Here is a 19,556-nt window from a genome sequence, read left to right as displayed (position 1 = left end):
AGGTTTAGAGCAATGATGCCCATTTTTCCCTATATCCGACACATTATGGGACTGACAACCAGACAGTGTAGTTGGTCATAGAATCATTTCTGAGCAAGGAGCTCAGCAGAACTGTCCTGGGGAGCTGGGGGGGACAGGACACCAGCAAAGGTGGTACCAGAATAGCAGCCTTGGCCACACGTCAAAACAAGTCTACAACTGTGGGACAAGACAGATCCCAAGTTAACAGCTCACTCGTGCTGATCTTCTCAGCTTCTCTGTGCTTCGCCCCACAAATACATTAGGAGTATTTATAAAAGCATGCTAAGCAATTACAGTAAAAATAAAACCAGGGTTATAAACGCAGTCTAGGATACGAAATTCGCCTCTTCTTGCTATTTAGAGCTCACATTTCAGCACGCAAAAAAATTCTCACGCACCCCAAAATGTGTGCCCGGAGCCATATAGCACATGCAAAATAAATTGCATTTATATTACCATGTTATGGCATGCAATTTCCCTTTTCTCAATCACACTGCCTGCCTCTCTTGTTAAGTCAAATTGCCTGTCAGCTTCTCATCAGGAAGTAGAAATGGGTTTTCCATCTCCTAGGAGACAAACACGGCCTCCCTCTCTGCAGAGGGGAAGTTGTGGAGCTGCTGAGCACACAAGGCAAGAGCAAGTGCCCACAAACGGGCAGGGGCTGGGTTGTGCTCATCCCAGAGGCACCGTGCCCGCTGCAATAACCACTTCAAAAAGCAGATTCTTCTATTTTCATGCTGTTTTCCCTGAGATTTTTAGCTGAATGTACACAACTCTGATGCACAGTGCTGCCGCCTTACAACTAAGGAGCTTTAGTTATTCTCGTCATACCACACATTAGTAAAATATCCTTTATACCTCTGTGGTTTTCTTGAAGCTACTCCCCTTCTCAGTTCACAGGGGAACAGAACCATAGGATCAGACTTTTACATCTAGGCTGTACTAAATCAGGAGAAAACGCTTACCACACTCAAAAAAGTAGCATAAAACTATCTAAAATATATTAACTGAATGGGCATAAGTGGAATAAAATAAATACTACTTAACTCTTTTTGGCTTTGTTTGGCTGAGGTTTTTGTCTTCCTTGGTTGGGGGTTTTCTGTTGGGTTTTTGGGATGTTTTTTTTTTTTAACTGTAGCTTTGTAAAACTAAGATGCTGAAATTTTGCACTTTTTCACTGTAATTAAAGTTAAAGGTTATGTATTTACAAAAAGCACAATTACATTTTAAAATTAATTCATTATCTACTTTTACTAAAAAGGGGTCAAGCTGCAAGGCTACAGACACTGTAAAAAAACCCAGGTGAAATACACAGCTAGCCCTAATTTTTACTTCAGGAATCAGGAAAAAGAAACAACCAGGAGTGAGTTCACTTTTCAGTGCACCCCTATAATTTTAAAAGTACTTAAAGACACACACCTTCTAATGACCAGAGACCATTACTGCAATAGCTGCTGCACGGTGTGGCCTTACAGCAGGTTTAGGTGACACGACTGCAGGAGGGTGCCAGGGACAGTCTTTGCTCCTCTGCCCCATCATGTAGGGACATCAGGACGCCACAGGGTATTGGCGGGTTGGCCATTTCTCGAAGGCATCTTACTAACAGTTACACTGTAGAAGAATGAGATTTCCTTCCAGGGCCATTCTGCTCATTCCCTTGCCCATAGCATGCATTTTTAAAGAGAGAGAAACCAATTGAATTTAATTCATATTGCATTATTCACCAAGTAGCCACAGTCTCATCCAAAAATCTTAATTGACTAATAATTCAAGTCACCTATTTCAAATACAGCTCCAAATGAATGACCAGAAACCCAGAGGCTGCTTCCTACACACACTAAATCTTGCTGTTAAGATGTCTAGTGCAGTCTTTTCTTGAACCAAAGCAATAAATACTGGCCTTTTGTATATACATGTGCAGTGCTTCCTCATGTCTACAGCCAAAATGCTGTTTGATGTTTCACTGTTGTCTCAGGAGTGCTTCATTGAAAGCACCGCTGTCTGTCAGTCTTCCAGCTCTGCAAATCTTTTTCTGCTTTCTAAGCCTCAAGTTTTGACCGCTAACACGAAGCCTGGCACACACCGCTTAAATTACAAGCACCGTTAATTCCTCTAACCACTAAAAAGGTAGCAAACAGGGATTTTTAAATTACTGGAAAGCAAATGCAGGAAGGAAAATGCACAGTTGAGCATTTCTAATGTTGCTGTTACCCTACATACATCATCAAGGAGTCACCTACAGCCCTTCTGCAGCTGGACTGATAAGCACTTCGCAGTCTCACAAAAGAAACCTGTCTCTAGATCCAGCCCTTTCATATGGGCCAGCCTTGGCTACCAGGTCCAGCTTTCACTGCTGCCTCCTGAGCTACATACAGCTCCTTCATTATTAACTGCCCATCCCTAAGCCTTGAACTCTTTGGTACACTTAGGACTCAAGTTCTTCACATGGTGTGAAAGCCTCAGAGCTCTGTCAACACATCAGAAGACAGGGGAAAAGGAATAAAAGACTTGCTCGGCAATAATACAAGCTCCCCAGCTTGTGCACACAGGTGAAGCAGGCCAGGAGCTGGCTTGGGGCAACTGGGAAGTACAAGGAAGGCCAGTTATTCTCTGTCACTCCAGCTCTGTACCTTACCCACCCTTTATTCCAGAGCCACATTATACTAATTAATGGTTAGGCAGAATTCAATCCCTTGGTCCTCCATAGCCCTGGGGAAGTCACTATATCACTATATCTGAACAGCAAGTGGCACATGTCGGTACAACACAAGCACCGTCGTCAGTCTCGCTGTGGACACTGTGCTGTTTTCAACAGCAAAATTACTTTTACATGAGAACACGGTGCACTATATTTTCATAGAGGCATCAGTTCTCCAAATATTTTGGTGATCATCCAGCTGTTCTCTCATACTACTCCACACCCTGTTCCAACCACATGCACTGTTTACCTTTGAAATTTTACTGCCCTAGGGTAAGAGAAACCAGACTTCACCTCCTTCTCTAAACACTGGTATCCAGCCAGATTCTCCTCCTGTTCACTGGTTGTATGCTCTGGAAGCTAACGCATTCAACAAGCCATATAACCTATTTTTCTAGAGTTACTCCAATACCTGACATCAGGTCTCCAAACGAGGACAGTCATGGGATTTTATATATATATTTACACACTAGTTGTAAATACGGAGGCCTCCAGACTGAATTACAACCTGCACAGAATCAAGGAGCAGCATCTGGGGTGTAGGACACCAACTTTCTGTCACACACGTCCTTCAGAAGGACAGGGATCCCCATGTCCTTGATGGGTGTGCAACGACACAGTGAAATAAAGACAAAGCGTTCATCTGCTTGTGGCTGCTGCATGGGAGCTGATGTGAAGCAGTTCTGTTGAAGACTCCCTTAAGCTTAAACACTCCCACATAAACAAAATGTCAACCCGCTACAAAGGAAGTTTACACAATTGGAAATAAATGTTTATTTTGAAATAAAGAGACGACATCTGCATATATACAAACCATAAGCCTTTGATCAACTCTGCAAGGCATATCTGCATATAATAAACAAATACTGTCAACCTCATAACTTCGTCTGGAAAAGAAGAATGTGATTTCCCACACCCTGCTTATTCACTAAGGTTACTTATCACCCTAAAGAATACTATTTTATTTATTTATTAACAGAAATAACTCCAAACTGAAGATTTGTAGCTGTCAGTTAACATGCTAAGTGCATTACAAAGGAAAGCAGAAGCAAGAGCGTAACCACACAGGACACGCTGCTGCTCTTGGGATGTCCCATATTTGCACCTCTTGCTTTTTTAATCTAGTAATAAGTGAACATACAGATTACAAGTACCAGTGGAGGATCTCCATGACCCCCACCGCTTTTCCCCTACCAATCAAACAGTATCTTAATGTCACCTATTAACTTTGCACTTGAGTCCTACCTCAAAGCATCCCTACTCCCCACTCCCGCACTCTCTCACCATTCCAGCCGCACACAGCCCTTCACCAAGGCGTGATCCTTGTTCAAAAGGTGCTGCTGGAATTCGGGGTTAAGGTTAAGTGGAATAAGTCATCTCCATAATAAGATGATACAACAGAACGCTCTTGTACCATCTGATATTACAACAACAACGTTTGTTTACACAAGTATTAAAGGGAGGTTAAATTTCAATATCTGAAAGACAAATATTCTAGGAAATAATATTTAGAGTGGACCCTGTCCATTCAAGCAGATAATCAGAATGAATAATTTACAGCCACACTTTCATCTCCACCACAGCTGAGAAGAGCTGCATCGTAAGGAGCTTGGGGAGATGCCGACACATCTGTTCACCGAGTGGAATAATCGGGAGGACTCCAAGCAACAGTGGTCCAGTAACCTGTTTTACTGAGGTGACAAAGGGGACAGCAAGCAGTGGGAGGAACAAGGAATGTAAAAAAAAAAAGATAAATTAAAAAAAAATCAACATGCTCGTGGTGAGGTCAGTATTTGAAGCTTTTATGATACAGAGAAAACAAGTCCTACACTAGATTTTCATCTCTCAATTGTGACAGCTTCTTCCTAGAGGTAGCCCAGGGTGGAGGAAGGGTGCCTGCTCCCCCGGGCCTGGCACACTTGCACACAGGCATTCCTGCCTGCAACGAGGACTCAGAAGCTGAGAATAACATCAGGGGAGCATCAATTCATCCATATTGCTCCAACAACAGCAACCATCACACAACAAACAGCGAACAAAAGCAAACACGCATCAAAGAATCCTCCAAGTCCCATCAAACCGCTGGAAATCAAGCATCATTTGATACTTCTTCCAGTGATGCGCAATGAGATTGAATTAACAGACTAAGCACTAATTTTGTACAGATGTTGCTCAGGTGGAAGGACCGTGCAAGTTTCATCAGGGGAAAGCCTTGTGAAAAGATGATGAGCATCTGGAGGAATAACCCTGGCACATAGAAAACTGTTGTTACATTTTTTCCCCTGCCTGTCTACTTTGTATCTTTGAACAGATTAAAGGAATCTATATGTACAGCCAGCAACTGCCAAAAGAGACATGCGCGGGGGGCTGGTGTAACTCTCATGAAATACAAGGAGCTGCAGCACTCGCAGTAGTGTCAGGGGACGTATGTAGCCATCTCCTCCTACCATACAGCCTTGGCACACTTTGCTTATTCACATCTACATGGTTTTTACTTAACATCGCAGCCCGGGTTTGTTACCGGAAAACAGGGAAAAAGCAGATGGGCACAGGTATAATTCAATATAGTGCAATGAGAAGGGTCACCATATAACTAGGTACCAGCAGAGCAAAAAACGCACAATTTAGAACCAAGATTCTGTTCCCCACAACACTTTGTCCACTGAAATAGCACTAGGACCATCCATCAAGAGCTTAAGAGTCATTCTGAAGTTGGCTCTGTTCACCTACATCCCAACCATGAACAAGAGTCCTAAATACAAACCAAATAAAAGCTTTTACTGATGGATGGTTCACCTGTTGCCTGCCTTGCCTACTACAACTTGCCTTGGTTGGGTAGCACTTTTTTTTTGGGTTTAAAGTGTTTCCAAAATGCTTCCAGCGTTCTACTAAGCAACACAAAGCATTTCTGTACGAGTACAAATTTTACCAACTGATGAAATAGGCGGCCTGCAGCAGAAATCTAAGGAACTCATTCCCAAGTCCTGAATTACACATCCAGACAAAGAGAATAAGAACCAGGAGCAGCTTTGGCATACCAAACTCCCTTCGCTTCACAGTCCAATGTACTAACTGGAGATTAGCTTTACAATACATGTAAGGGAAATAAAACCCAACCGTGCACATCTGCAGTGTGTGTGTGATCAACTAGATCAATTAGAAAATGGATTTTAGTTGGACCTGTCTAAAATAAGATTAACGTTAGGCTCATACGGGGAAGCTGGGTTTCAGTAGCACACTCCTGTAGTTTCTGTGCTAAGCTCAAAATAACACAGAAGGATCTGTCACAAAATCCATATTAAACTGAAAACATGCTGAGTTAAATGTCAGGGGTTCAACACTGTTTGGATCATTTCATTCTCTACAGTACAGAAGAAGATACCAAATCCCCACCCAAAAATCCCAAACAGAAGACACTTTTCCCAAGTAGAACAATGTTAAGTCATTACTTTTCTTTTGTTGAGGTTTTTAAAGCATGAAAAAAAGTAGAAGCACAAGCTAAAATTATTTTAACATTTAAAAGTACATAGACTTTTATACTATTTTATTCTTCACCTTCTCTCCCTTTGCCAAATCTGTTTACACGCAAACATCACCGCACATTACAAAATATCAAGATATCACAAGAAGCATTGAAAAAAAGAAACCAAAATAGTACATTACAACACTTTGGAGTTTTATGGGCTTGGAACTCAAAGCCCACCTTGAAATTCCACGTACCACAAGGAAAATCCACCAAATTTTATTAGCACAGATACCATTTGCTGCCATTGTCAATAACAAACTGATGAAGAAAAAAGAAAACAAAAAAAAACCATCAAACCTCTTGTAAATGCTCCAGTCTTCCATAAAACTAATGATGAATTTTCAACAAAACTGGCAAGTTGTCTTTAAAAGTTAATAAAGATAGTCAGTTCGGCTTACACAAAACGCTTCCACTCCTTTCAGCTAGAAAATTGATTTTGTGCTGTGAGGGAAAGAGGTTCTCTAGGTTCATGGTTTATGGGATTTTTAAGGAATTTTGCCACTCGAAGAAATAAAGTGAGACTTCACTCTTTTGCCAGTCTATTGCTGGCAAGTTTGATTCAGTTTTCCAAAAACCACCCATATATTTTAGATGATGCTAAGACCATAACCTTTACAAACCTAGCTCTAGGACCCGCATTTTAGAGGAAAGGCTTATTGATTCAACACAATTAGCAGGCTGAGTCAAGTGAGCAACCAAGTGTCAGGTTAAACCCTAAAAATTATACCTGTCTAAAGTGAAGTTTTCAGCTTAGACTGAGCCTCTGAAGAATACAACTGAAGATTGCCCCATCACACACACACACAGAGTTGATCTATCAACCATTGCAGCTTTTGTTTTCAAATTCTAATAAAAGAGCAGGCAGAGTTGAATCTTAAAAAATGATATTCCGTATTATTTTAACTATGTCATACCTCATTGCCCATTTCTAATCAGCACCAAGAAAGTTGTTAATAAGCTAACATTAATAGTGACTAGCATTATTTATTTCAGCCAACTGATGCAGCGGTTGTTCTCCTGCTCTATAAATATGCAAGAAAGCAGCCCAGAGCCACATTCAAAGAGGTTTGTGAAATGAATGTTGCACTGCAATGAAAGTGAAAATAACAACAGTAAGGAGGTTAAAAAACAGCTTGAAATGCACAGAAAGGGCAAGAAAGTAGGGAGTGAAGCAACATAAAGGCAAAAATTATTCAGTATTTCAAAGACAATGAAAAGAATAAAGAAAGGGCTCTATTGAGAAATTTGGCGCAGATCATCACTTAATTAAACCAACTATTCAAAATGCACTGAGCTTAAAAACAAATACTGTACTATAATAATCTATTTTGAGAACTCGGTGGCTGTAAACACATGCAAATAAGAAAATATACTCATGTTGACATACGAGAGGTAACACGGCACTCGGGGAGGGCACAGAACGAAAGGACGAGACTCTTCCAGGCCAAGTCACCAGTAAAGAACAGGAACCAGTATCTCTCTAGCACACTTATCTCCCGAAGTGGCTCCCAGTCACAGGAAAACAAAGGTCTATTCTCAAGCGATGAAGAAAGTACTGCTACCAGTGAATGTCCTTATAAGCAAGAGGAATCCAGCTGTTGAAGTCCCCAACTATACAAAGACATTTGTTGTCCTAATGACAAAGGACAAAGAGTTCTAACAATCAAAAATAGCACGCGGGCTATGAAAGGCCAGGCATTTGCCCATCAGTGTATGAAGTTTACCAATTTAGGAGGACTGAGGACAGAAAAGTAGCAGGACTACATGTCCAGCACCCAATGCCAAGAAAAACACGACTCTCTCAGTTACAATTTACTTACCTTCTATAGAAGGGGCCTGGTCCACAGCTGCATATAGCATCTCTTTCAAAGCCTGTGATAAAGAGAACAAGGAACACAGTTACTATTAAATAATATATATATACACATTGTTTTGATATGCCTGTTTGAAAACAAAAGCAATTAAAGCCCTTTTATTCTCCAGAATGACAGAGAAAGCTATGGAACATGATGTCAAGGCTATCACACACGAAAGAAACACAAGTTCACATTTATTGACTGCTTTGTCTAAAGGCTGTTACCCTACTAATCTATAAAATGTACTCCAACTGTATGCTTCAACATCTTCCTTTGGAAAAATGTTTCCCAGATGGTAGGGAGTTAAAGGTTTTACGTTAATAAAAAAAACCCACAACACACAAACAAAACAAACTACACAACATCGCGTGACAGAAAGGAGTTTGTCAAGGCAAATGGAGGAAAAGCAGCCTCAGGGATTTCTTATCACTGTTATATAGGAGTACAGAACTACACATACATTCTAAAAGCTGAAGAGAACATGACGAAGGAGATTAGGGAACCAGGGGTGACGGCCTTCTCTTGAGGTGAAAACTGAAGGACAACTTATACACTGGACAGAATTATTAACTCGGTCTCCATATCCTAGAGGCACCATGAGCTGCCTCCCACAGACCACAGGACCAGCCGCTCACCCATGTTCAGATGCTGGTCCAAGAGGTGAGCAGTGCAGGCAGCAGGACCAGGAGGCAAGGTGGTCCTACAGCTCGAAACCAAGCACCCCCAGCAGCAACCCCTTCCGTGAGGGGCCAGGAGGGAGGCACCACATCAGAAACCTCATCACTTGCAGCTCCTTTTCAGAAGAGCTCTTTTCAGACAGCTATTAAGTTGCTGGTATTTTTCCACCCACAGACTAAAGACTTGTGCTCTCTCACATCACAAGTGCAAGAAGCAAATAAGCTGAATTTGGATCAATAGCTGAAGGGGTAGGTTAAACCATCATTTTGGAACTAGAAGCCACCAGGAATGGCCTGTTCCTAGTGCTGAGGGGATTTGTTTACACCTCCTCCACATCACTGGATAAAGACAAGCATCTTAATGCACAGACCAAATGTGAATGTGCTTCACACACAGCTGTTTTACTCCCTTACTTTTGAACCCACAGAAATCTAACACACAGAAGTCATTCAGGTCTTTCGAGTTCCTGTCGCTTCTGCCTGTTTCCCAACATATTACATACTTCTATAATCCTATACCTCTGCCTTGACCATCATGGGTGTCTATCCATATATCCCCCAAGGTCAAAACATCACAACCTAAACAACAAATTCCCCAGTACCCTCAAGGCAAAAACCACAAGCTCAGCAGCTAGAAACTCAGCACGGTTGTAACACGGTGGTTATGATCCTGTTAAGTCAATATAAGGTCTAAAGGACATGTCTGTTTATCACAAGATATCCTAGGTGGCAGGCTGCACCGGCAGCTCAGACTTCTCTCAAAGGTCTAATTCCTGAGTCCGCAGAGGTCTCAACAAAGGTCACTCGCAGAATTGTTTTCCAAACCGAGCGACCGCTGGATGATTCCAGCAGCACAGCTCTACCCTCAGTGCTTCCTTTGAACCCCTCCCAAACACTGGCCACCTCAGTCCTTTTCCCCCCGTGACTCACTGGCAAGCAGCACATGATTTGTCTACAGGCATAGAGTGACCAAAAAAGCCTTCCCCCTTTTTCACCCCACTCGTCATCCTCGCCTACCTGTAACTTTTTCCATGAACCACAACCACGCGGCACAGGATAAACAAACCTGAAAACACAGCAAATTGAAAGTCCATGTAGTGTGAACTCCAACCCTTAAGCCATCCAAAGGTAAATTCTGCTTTTAGCAATCTTTTTTTCTTAAAAAAAAAAGAATAAAAAGGACCACAACACTGATGGTGTTGCAATAAATCTTGAAAGTTGAAGGTGTCAGTCTTCCCGCAAACGTCTCCCCATGCAGACTGACATACAACAATTCGGCAGCTGCGGGGCAGCACATTTTGTTATTGCTTCCCTGACCTATATAAGTGAATAACCCGAAAGTGAAAGACTCAGTGCTCCTTCACACCTAAAGTGTTTAGTCCTCTAGATTACAGAATTTTAGAAATCATTGTTTTCACAAGTTATCCATCACTGTCAACTTCAAATGTTTAAGAATTACTCTTTCTGCCCTCAAACTAAACAAAAAGGGTTCTTTCCTTGTTTGACACTGTGCTGGTGATACACCTTGCACCTGCAGAAAATGCACATCAGACAACCAACAAAAACAGCAGCAAGAAAACACACCTGAAATGCAGCTGTCAAACCTCAACAGCAAGCAAATTCCAGGACAAAAACCTTAAAATGCTGGAACAAAAAGGTTGTTTTAAACAAGTAGCTTTCAAACCGCTTACACTCTTCTAAGCTCATCCAGTAACACCCAGAAGGACAACCAGGGAAATAGCACACCAGATTTGTGTCAGGAGGTGGCATGCCAGGGTGTGAAGTGCCTATCATGAAGCAGGGTTTGATGAGCAGAAAATTGGCCACCTCCCAAAAACCAAAAGCCTGTTTCTGGAAGAGAGACTCCAAAGGCAAGCAGGGTAAGTCAGCTACCCGGATTGATTTCCCCACCTACTTCCTGATGTAAATTGTGTCTCAAAGACATGATTTCCAAAGCTTAGCAACCTGTTTCTCTTCTCCAAAGGCAACAGTACTTAAAAAGCTGGAGAGTCCTTAAAATGGAAGGGAAATCACCTGCTTGTACCTTTTACTCATCTCTCCCATGGACTTTGCACCCATCATAACTCTTCTGATTCTCCTGCTTCCCTAGATGCTGCAATTTCAAAGGTATTACACACTTTCTTTCAAAATACCATCAGACTTCTGCATCCAAATAAATAAATTCAGGCCAGATTAACTGAAACAAAACTGCAATCTGGCAAATGTAAAGCTGCACCAAATTTCTATCAGACAGACATACACTTACACTTAGAAGTCCAAGCAGATGGAGCAACACTCTCCTCTTTCTCCTACAAGCACTCCAGAGATGGACACAAGAGCAAAGCAATCTGCAGCATGATTTACAGATAAACAGAGGACCAGTAGCCCAGCAATCTCACTGCATCTAAAAATTGGCATTACATGCAGTGAAGCTTGCAAAAAAGCATCACCTGAAATTCATCCGGGTGTTACCTTTATTTGTTTGGTACCACATGAAAAAGATAATTCTGTTGTCTGACACACAGATGGGATTTTATTTGTTTTCATGGTTTTCTCTTCACACCAAAGGAACTGAAGAGTAAATGAATGGTCCAAAACTTAAGGTTTTAAGACAAGAAGGCCAGGTGAAGGCTACTAAGTGTACAGGGCACTGCCCAGGTAAGTGTGTGAGGCAACCAGCAGCCCACAGACTGGCACACACCCCTAAAAACGCTGCTCCCCCTGTCTTTGCATAGAGGAGGCAATGGGTACAGAAGCATTACTTTTCACAAATAGGAAGTTTTCAGATGACAGATGTGGAAGTCAGGAACAAAGCCATTTGAAACTTCAGCATGCTTAGCATTTAACACAAATAACAAGCACTTCCACAAATTAAGCATTTGTCTATACATTGTCTTAAACTGAATCACAACCAGGGAGTAGCCTGATCATGACACTCGATGCTCCAACACTAAAAATGCCCCTTTACATTGGCATTAAGTATTACATTACTGCACTGGTCCTTACATAAAGCGCTCCTGATCATTTGCACTGACTGAGCTTCCAAGAACCATCAGCTGGGTTGAGTTTATGTAGTAAATGTGACATAAAATCTGCATGCTTTCATGCAATCTTTAGAATGGAAATTTGGAATGGAAAGTCAAATGAAGTTAATCAAGGTTTATGTAAGGCTCCATGTTGTGAACTCTGTCATGGCAAATGTCTTTGCAAAAAGCTGAATGAGAGAGAATAGCATGTGCCATCATTTTTCTTCTTTTCTACAAGCCTAGAGCTCTTTCTCAGAAAGTAAACATGGAGTAGTGGTCACTGCAGAGTTTTTGACGAAAGAAAATAAGAATCTAAGCCATAGCTATCAAAGTATATCTTCCTTTTGCCTGTTTAAGGAGAGTGAATGGACTTTTCTCTCTAAAGCTCTTACACTGATCAAGTATCTGCCCTAAATCTGGGCAACTTCCATACTTCCTACAAGCAGAGTTACAAAAGTTTGACTTCTGTTGGAGGGAAAGATCACATTGATGGTAAGAACTTTGAGGCCTGTAAATCCTTAAAGACCATCTGAAAGTGAAACTACATTTTTAGGTATTCAAAACACAACAGTCTCATTCTTCTTCCTGAGTTATCGCCAACAGATTACAGCCTCCTCCCAGTTTGACTGGCAGTTTATGGGAGGCAAAGCTCCTCGCAGCCACACTCACTGAGCATCTGATCAAACTAGAAACACATCACCCAGCGAGGATCTCACAAGTTACCTGGGTCTTGCCACGCTCCAGGGCTGTCTGATGGCAAGAATCAACCTGCTCTCCAATGGAAATAACTACAAATATCAGAGTAGAAAAATAAGATGACTATGTGTAAGCTTTCTGACACAGGATAACCAAAATAAAGCAATTTCTGTAATATCTTCTAGTCTTTTCATCAGCGTCATTAACTTGACACGGGAAGTCCCTGGAAACAGGAATAATCTTTTCGGAATTAAGAACCTACAGAATAAGATCTCTCGCTCCAAAACAGTGCTTGATTACAGTTTTAATTAAGAATGAAAAGACAAACTGTCAGATGAAGAAACATTACAACAAGATTAAATATACAAATAATTTTTTAAAAATTTACTATGATGTGTGCTGCAAGCAACATTGCAGGCAAGTAACGAAAGCAACGCTTGGCCTTATGTTGGCTAATCAACAACTCCGAATTTTTCTTGACAAAGGAGGGCTGTAGGCTTTTTCCCTCAAGTATAATCAACAAGTAAACCCAGGTAGCGCTGGCCTTTTATGCGCCGCACCCACACGACCACCAGTTCCTGAATAATAAATGCCAGACTATTCCATTACTGTAATATGCATGAGAGGGAGGCTGACTCACATTCAGCCAGCTGCAACAAGGGAAACAAAGAGTTTTGAAACTTATTAGTAAAAAGAAGGGTGGGGTTTTTGTTTTCATTCACTGTGTGTTAGGCTATCTACCCAAGGAGAACACTTGGAATCTAGAAAAAGTAACATCTTGAAGGAAGCTTTTACTGAAAGCTATCTTTATTTTAAACTGGGATGGGGGAAGGGAGAATGAAATAATAATACTGCCCTAGTTAAAACAGCTGAAAATTAACCTCCCCTAATGAAAACAGTGGCCGATAAGCAGCAGAGTTTTTCACACATTAATCAAGGTGTCATAGTTCACTGGGTCTCCTTCACCCTTCCTCTACATCTGTCTGGCCCGCCTGCAGCCAAACCTTTTGCCCTTCTATTTCCTCTTCACCTGCCCCTCCAACCCACCTCCAAACCTTCTCTCTGGTTTCTGGTTCCAGAAACAAAAAAATCAGCTCTTGCACAGAAGCAGAATTATCCTGGTACTTTATTCTATCAAGACAACGGTTTTCCTCCTTCTCCAAGACCGATCCATTATTTGGTCATCCTGTTCTCCACATAATGCAAGGAGATCACAATTTTTTTCTGAAGTCCAATCTGACTACATTTTTTATTTCAACATCCATCCCTTTGCAGGAAAACAAAGGAACAGTCAAAAAAGCAGATATAAACTTTCCAAATTCAACATTATAACAAAGCAATTTAAGACAAACCTCATTTTCCTTGCAAATGCAGACAGACAGATTAGTAGGGATATTAAAAAGAAATTCCTATTATAGCCCTAGAGAGAAAACACAGGCCTTCAAACGATAACAAATGTTATATGGTTTTGACTGCCTCAATCATTCAAGAAGTTTTGCTGATCAGGGCTCTCCCATAACCAGCTTTCCGTTGTCTAGGTTTAATTATTACTTGTGGAAAAGACCAACATAACAGGCAGCAGCCACTGCTACTGCTAACGCTGAAATAGGAAACGGTTCTACTACAAATAACCACCTTGAGCTTCATCTAGTTAAACTGAAGTCAAGCACCACTACGATAAATCTGAAACTAAAGCAATCAGCGTGATCTTTAGAAAGCCGACGTAATAAAAACCGAAAAGCTGTATTCTGCAAATAATTCGTGATTAATGCAGCAGAACTTTGTGTAAACAGTGTTTTATAAATGTCCCAGTTCAAGCGGTTCGCCCGCAATCAAGTAGGAAATATCAGGATGCAAAGCCTCGCTAGCTTTATTTACCAAAAAAAAAAAAAAAGGCAATCGATGCCAGGTTTACAGCCTGAGTCGCTCGGGGAAGCTGTCGGCATTACCAAAGCAGCTTGTGGCTCTTCTCGGGGCAAGGCGGGCAGGCGGGAAGGGTTTTGGTCTCGGCAGAGGGCGATGGGTGCTGCCCAACCCGCTCGCCCCCCGGGCTTGCCCTTGGGAGCCGCAGCCGGCGGCTGAGAGACGGCTCTCAAAGTCACCCCTCTTCTGCCCGCCTGTGTGGAGAACTGGCGGTGGTGCTGAAAAAAACAACCCTCGTTACGGACAACCGGGCTGCACCGAGGGCTCCGGGCGGGCTGCGGGCGGGGGATGCCCAGGAGCGGGCACGGCCGGGCCCGCCGGCTTCCATGGCGAGCAAACCCCCGTGGGCGGCGAGTGCTCCCAGCCCTGCACATGCCACCTATAGCAGGTCACGCACCGACACCGGACTCCTCCAGAAATCCAGCAGAACACTTTATTTTTAAATATCTTGATTACCCCCCAAGCCTCTGACCTTTGTCCCGCACCAAAAGGTTAAAGGCAACAATTAATATATTGCCCACCCAGCGCTTTTCTTCCGAGCGGTCTCAAGCTTTTTTTTAAAATTATTATTTAAAAAAATAACAAGGGGAACGGGAAGAGCTTTAGACCACTCGCCGCGTTGCTTTTGCAACGCCCAGCCAAGCAGCGGGAAGCTGCCGCCCGCCGGACCCGCCGCGGGGCAGGGGAGCCGCCTCCCGCCCGCTCTGTACGGACAGCCCTGCGGCGCCTCCCGGGCCTGCCCCAGGAAGGCGCGGGAAAGCGGGGCCATACCTCGTACTGGATGTACTGCTTCCGCCACTCCGGCGTGATGTGCGCCGCGAGGTGCTCGGCGAACTTCATCCTGCCGCCGGGCCGGGGCCGCACTCGCTCTGCGCCGGCGGAGCCGCCTCAGCGGCGCCTGGTTGCGAAGGGGCCGCCGCCGCCGCCGGTAGTGGGGGGCGGGGGGGGGCCGCCGCCGCCGCACATGGGCCCCCGCCCGCCCGCCCCGCCACTCCTCAGCCCGCCTCGGGCCTCCTCAGCGCCGCCCCGCCGCCACCGCCGCCGCCTCCTCCGCCGCCGCCGCCATCTTCCCCGTCCCGCCGCCTCCCCGCCCGTCAGCCGGCCCGACAACCAACCGGCCGCCGGCAACGAACCATCGCCACGGCAACCGCCGCCGCCGCCCACCGCCGCGCGGAGCGGGGCGGGGCCCGCCGAAGGGGCGGGTCCGATCGCGCTCAGCCCCGCCCCTGCCCGCCGGGCCGGGGGAGGGGGCGGTGGCGCCGGGGCTCCCCCGCCCCTCTGCGGTTAACCCTTTCTGCTCGTTTTGGGAGTGGGTTTGGACCCCAACGTGTCACCTTCGTCCCTCAGGATCTCCAGCTGAGCCCCACCATGGGCGATAGCAGCTCTGGGGCAGCTGCAGTTTGAATCCTGAAAGCTCTGGGGTGGGATGGACTGGGGTGGGAATGGCGATAGGAATGGGAACAGGAATGAGAATAGGAATGGGATCGGATGGGATGGAAATGGGAATAGGAATGGGAATGAGATGGGAATGGAAATAAGAATGGGATAGGATAGGGCTAGGATAGGATAGGATAGGATAGGATAGGAATGGGATGAGGTGGGAATGGGAATAGGAATAGGAATAAGGATGGGATAGGGACAAGGAATGGGATGGGATGGGATGGGATGGGATGGGATGGGATGGGAATAAGAATAGGAATGGCAAAGAATGGGATGGAAATGGGCATGGGATGAGAAAGGAAGGGAATGGGAATAGGAATGAGATAAAATGGGAATAGGAATAGGCATAGGAATAGGATTAGGAATGGAAATAAGGATGGGATAGGGACAAGGAATGGGATGGGAGTAAGAATAGGAATGGGATAGGATGGGATGGGAATGGAGATGGGATGGGATGAGATAGGAAGGGAGTAGGAATAGGAATAGGAATAGGAATAGGAATAGGAATAGGAATAGGAATAGGAATAGGAATAGGATAGGGGCAAGGGATGGGATGGGATGGGATGGGATGGGATGGGATGGGATGGGATGGGATGGGGAGAAGTGCAGCAGGGAGAGTAGTGTGCATGGGGGGAAAGAGGTGAGGGATGTACCAGCCAGGTGAAAAAGGAGTGAGGATGGAGATGGAGGGGAAGAGTAGGAGGAGACGTAAGAAAAATGAGTAAGAATTGAGGAAGGAGGGAAATTAGGCTGACAGGCCACAAAAAGCCAGGGGGAAGGAAAAGAAAGAGAAGACAGTGCAAAGGGGAAGAGAAAGAAAAAAAAAAAAAAAAAAGGAAAATTCTCTGAAAGTGGCATGAGGGGGACCAGGGAAACCCCAGGCAGGTGTAAGAGCAAGCCCACCATGCAGCGGCACAGCTGCCCCAAAATAAAGATGCTCCCAGGGGCTGGAGGGTTCGGTAACCACTGCATTATAGCCTGAGAGGCCAGATTGGAGCTGCTGGGAGTGGGGCCACATCCTTCAGTTATCCCAGGGTATCCCAGTGGCCCTAATCCTGCTGCTTCCCAATTCCCAGATTTTGGGAGTTCGCTGCGTTTGGGACTGGTTTGGGTTTTCCTTCAAACCTCCCAACCTCTGAAGATTTTTCCTGTACCCACACCAGGGACCATCCCATCCCATCCCATCCCATCCCAGCTGCCAGCCCCTTGGCACGGCAGCATCCCTGCCCACAGCATCACTCCTACCGACGTCTGCTGGAGCAGAGCTCGTTTGCTGACGTGATTTATCAGGGTCCTGTCACAGGCCCAGGGACCTCTGATTTGCGAGGGCTCTTACCCATGTTCTGATTTACCCAGCAGCAGCAGCGCATGCGATGCTCGCTGATACCATCTCTTAATTATGTTTGCAGAAAACCGTTTAATGAATAGAGCCTTAGTGCCCTTCATCTGAAACTTCACACTCAGCAACCTGCCTGGCGCTGACCCCAGCGCCAGCTAACTGCGGTGTCGCAGCTTGACTTACATTTAGCAGGTCACCAGCTTTTTAATGCAGTGCTTTTACAGGCTTGTACCAGATAAAATCACTCAGGGTCTGAGCCTGCTCCCACCACGATCAGTGGCACTGACTTCAGCAGGAGCAGACAAGGGGTGGGTTTTTGCAGCTTCGACCCTTTGAATACCATCAGGCTTCCGAGATAATATCCAGCATGGGGGAGGAGAACGGATTAAGAAATAAATATTCTCTTTATTGTTTGCTGGATGCGTTGCTTGAAATGTGCACCATGATAAATAATAAGTTAATATCTTCTGATATGACAGCGTGCAAATTCAGTGACAGAAAATAACTAGTGATCCCTGCTTTCCTTTGTACCTCAGACGGTTTTTTACCCACCAACAAATGCTATTTATTTAATGCTAATAAATGCTAATTATTTTTTTAATACCAATAAATGCCATTTGTTGGTATCGAAAAACGACAGACAATAGAGGGTAGAGCAGGCAGAGCAGAGCAGAAGCTAGACTGCTTCTCACTTACCATTGCCACGTTCTGTAGCAATGACTCTGTTTAAATATCTGATGGGCAAACGCCTCCCTTTCATTATCAGGCGCGCTTTGGGACCGTGTTTGGCATCATGACAGTGTTTTGCTGCTCTGCTGGGACTTGGGGCTTTCCAACTCCTTGAAATGTTTCAAAACTCTCAGCCCTGCACATCCAGGGGCTGGGGGAGGAAGGCAGGAGGGAAGAGGGGGCAGGAGAAGCCTTAGATGAGAAAGGGCCTCTGCTGCCTTCTGCCCATGGATGGGCTGGAGGGCAGGGGGGGCTGCAGGCAACACATCTCGGCCCAGGAGGGATGCTGATCACAGCCAATCCCAGTCCCCATGTGTCAGCTCTGGATCCCGGCCCCCATGTCTCACTTGCACCAAACTGCCGCATTCCCCTAATCTCTTGCTCTTTTCCAGGAAAGACCTCGTATTGTGATCTTCCCCCATGCTGTTGCATCTAGGAAAAAAAATTAAAGAAAGTAGTGCTATCTGCATTTTTCAACCAAGCAAGGAGAAGCCGGGAGTGGGCTTTCCGCCAGTGCAGTCTGGCACTTGCTTTGTTGAGAGCATATAGAATAATTTATAAATAGCATGGTGTTATGGTTTGGGGTTTTTTTTAATATAATTATACTTTTAAAGATCCTGTATTGCTGGGGAAAGTCTTCTAAAGAGGCTTTAGAAAAAGAGTCTTGCAGAAGGAAAATTTTCTTTAATGGCATAAAATCACGAAGAGGAGGGTTTTCTGTAGTAGGAGACAATGCAGGACACCCACAGACAACCACTCCCACACCGCTCTTCCCACCTCCACCCCAGGCAGCTGACTTTTAAGACCCCTGGATATTTAGGGGCTCAATTTGTCAGGGGGAGGGGACACTTTGGCAGTACAACCCTCCCTGGCCCACAAGCAGAGCAGGACATGTTGAGTCTGGTCGACTGCATAGGTCAACGTCACGGGGAGCTGAGAAGATAAATTCATCTCCTTTCCATTGAAACTAGGAGAAATAATGAGGGATGAGCAGGGGCTTCACTGCTTCCACTTGAGAAGAAAGGCAGGGGGAAAAATAAATAAATAGGGAAGTAAAAGCAGGTCAGGGGCAAGCTTGGCGTGGAATGATGAGGGGATTTAGTAAATCGTGCCAGGAGATGTTGAGCTGCCTGCCAGGATCAATAGAGCAGCAACCCTGGGCTTCAGACATCCTCAGCATTCGCCAGCCAGCCCCAAACACTCCCATTATCTGCTTCATCGATACCGGTCTTGAGAAATGCGATCAATATATCGGATTTCCTAGAGACAGTGGTGCAAAATGCACAAATACTCTGACAGCTCAAGCTGAAGCTATTGATTTTTCATATATTCACCCTCCCCACCGGGAACTGTTGGAGGACGAGGGTGTGATTATGAGCATCAGGAACCAGAGGGGGGTCTCAGTCCCCAGGGCAGAGGCAGCACACAGGGTCAGACCGATCCACTGGGAATTGTGAAGATGTTCATATATTGCCTGCAGCAGGATTTTTAAGCCAAGCGGAGCAGTGGTTTCCAGGCAATAATAAGGCAATGGATGGGCCTGATGCAAGCAGCATGAATGCTGGTACCGATCCAGGCTCCCAAGCACTGTTCCAGCAGCCATGACCTCCCATGGCCCCTCCAAA

General features: G+C 44.8%; 1 protein-coding gene across 1 annotated transcript in view; it reads right to left on the bottom strand.

The window, feature by feature from the left end:
* The window catches only part of XPR1 (xenotropic and polytropic retrovirus receptor 1), a 104,210-nt gene extending 88,835 nt beyond the window's left edge, over positions 1 to 15,375 (bottom strand). The window contains exons 1-2 of the mRNA XM_065842207.2: positions 15,195 to 15,375; positions 8,066 to 8,117 (exon numbers count right to left, since the gene is read on the bottom strand). Coding sequence (XP_065698279.1) covers positions 8,066 to 8,117; positions 15,195 to 15,263 — 121 coding nt within the window. The 5' untranslated portion in view covers positions 15,264 to 15,375. The remainder of the gene's footprint in view (positions 1 to 8,065; positions 8,118 to 15,194) is intronic.
* Between the last annotated feature and the right edge of the window lie 4,181 nt (positions 15,376 to 19,556).

This window comes from Patagioenas fasciata, chromosome 6 (assembly GCF_037038585.1).
Source record: "Patagioenas fasciata isolate bPatFas1 chromosome 6, bPatFas1.hap1, whole genome shotgun sequence".
NCBI lineage: Eukaryota > Metazoa > Chordata > Aves > Columbiformes > Columbidae > Patagioenas > Patagioenas fasciata.
This window is presented reverse-complemented; position numbering and strand designations above follow the sequence as displayed.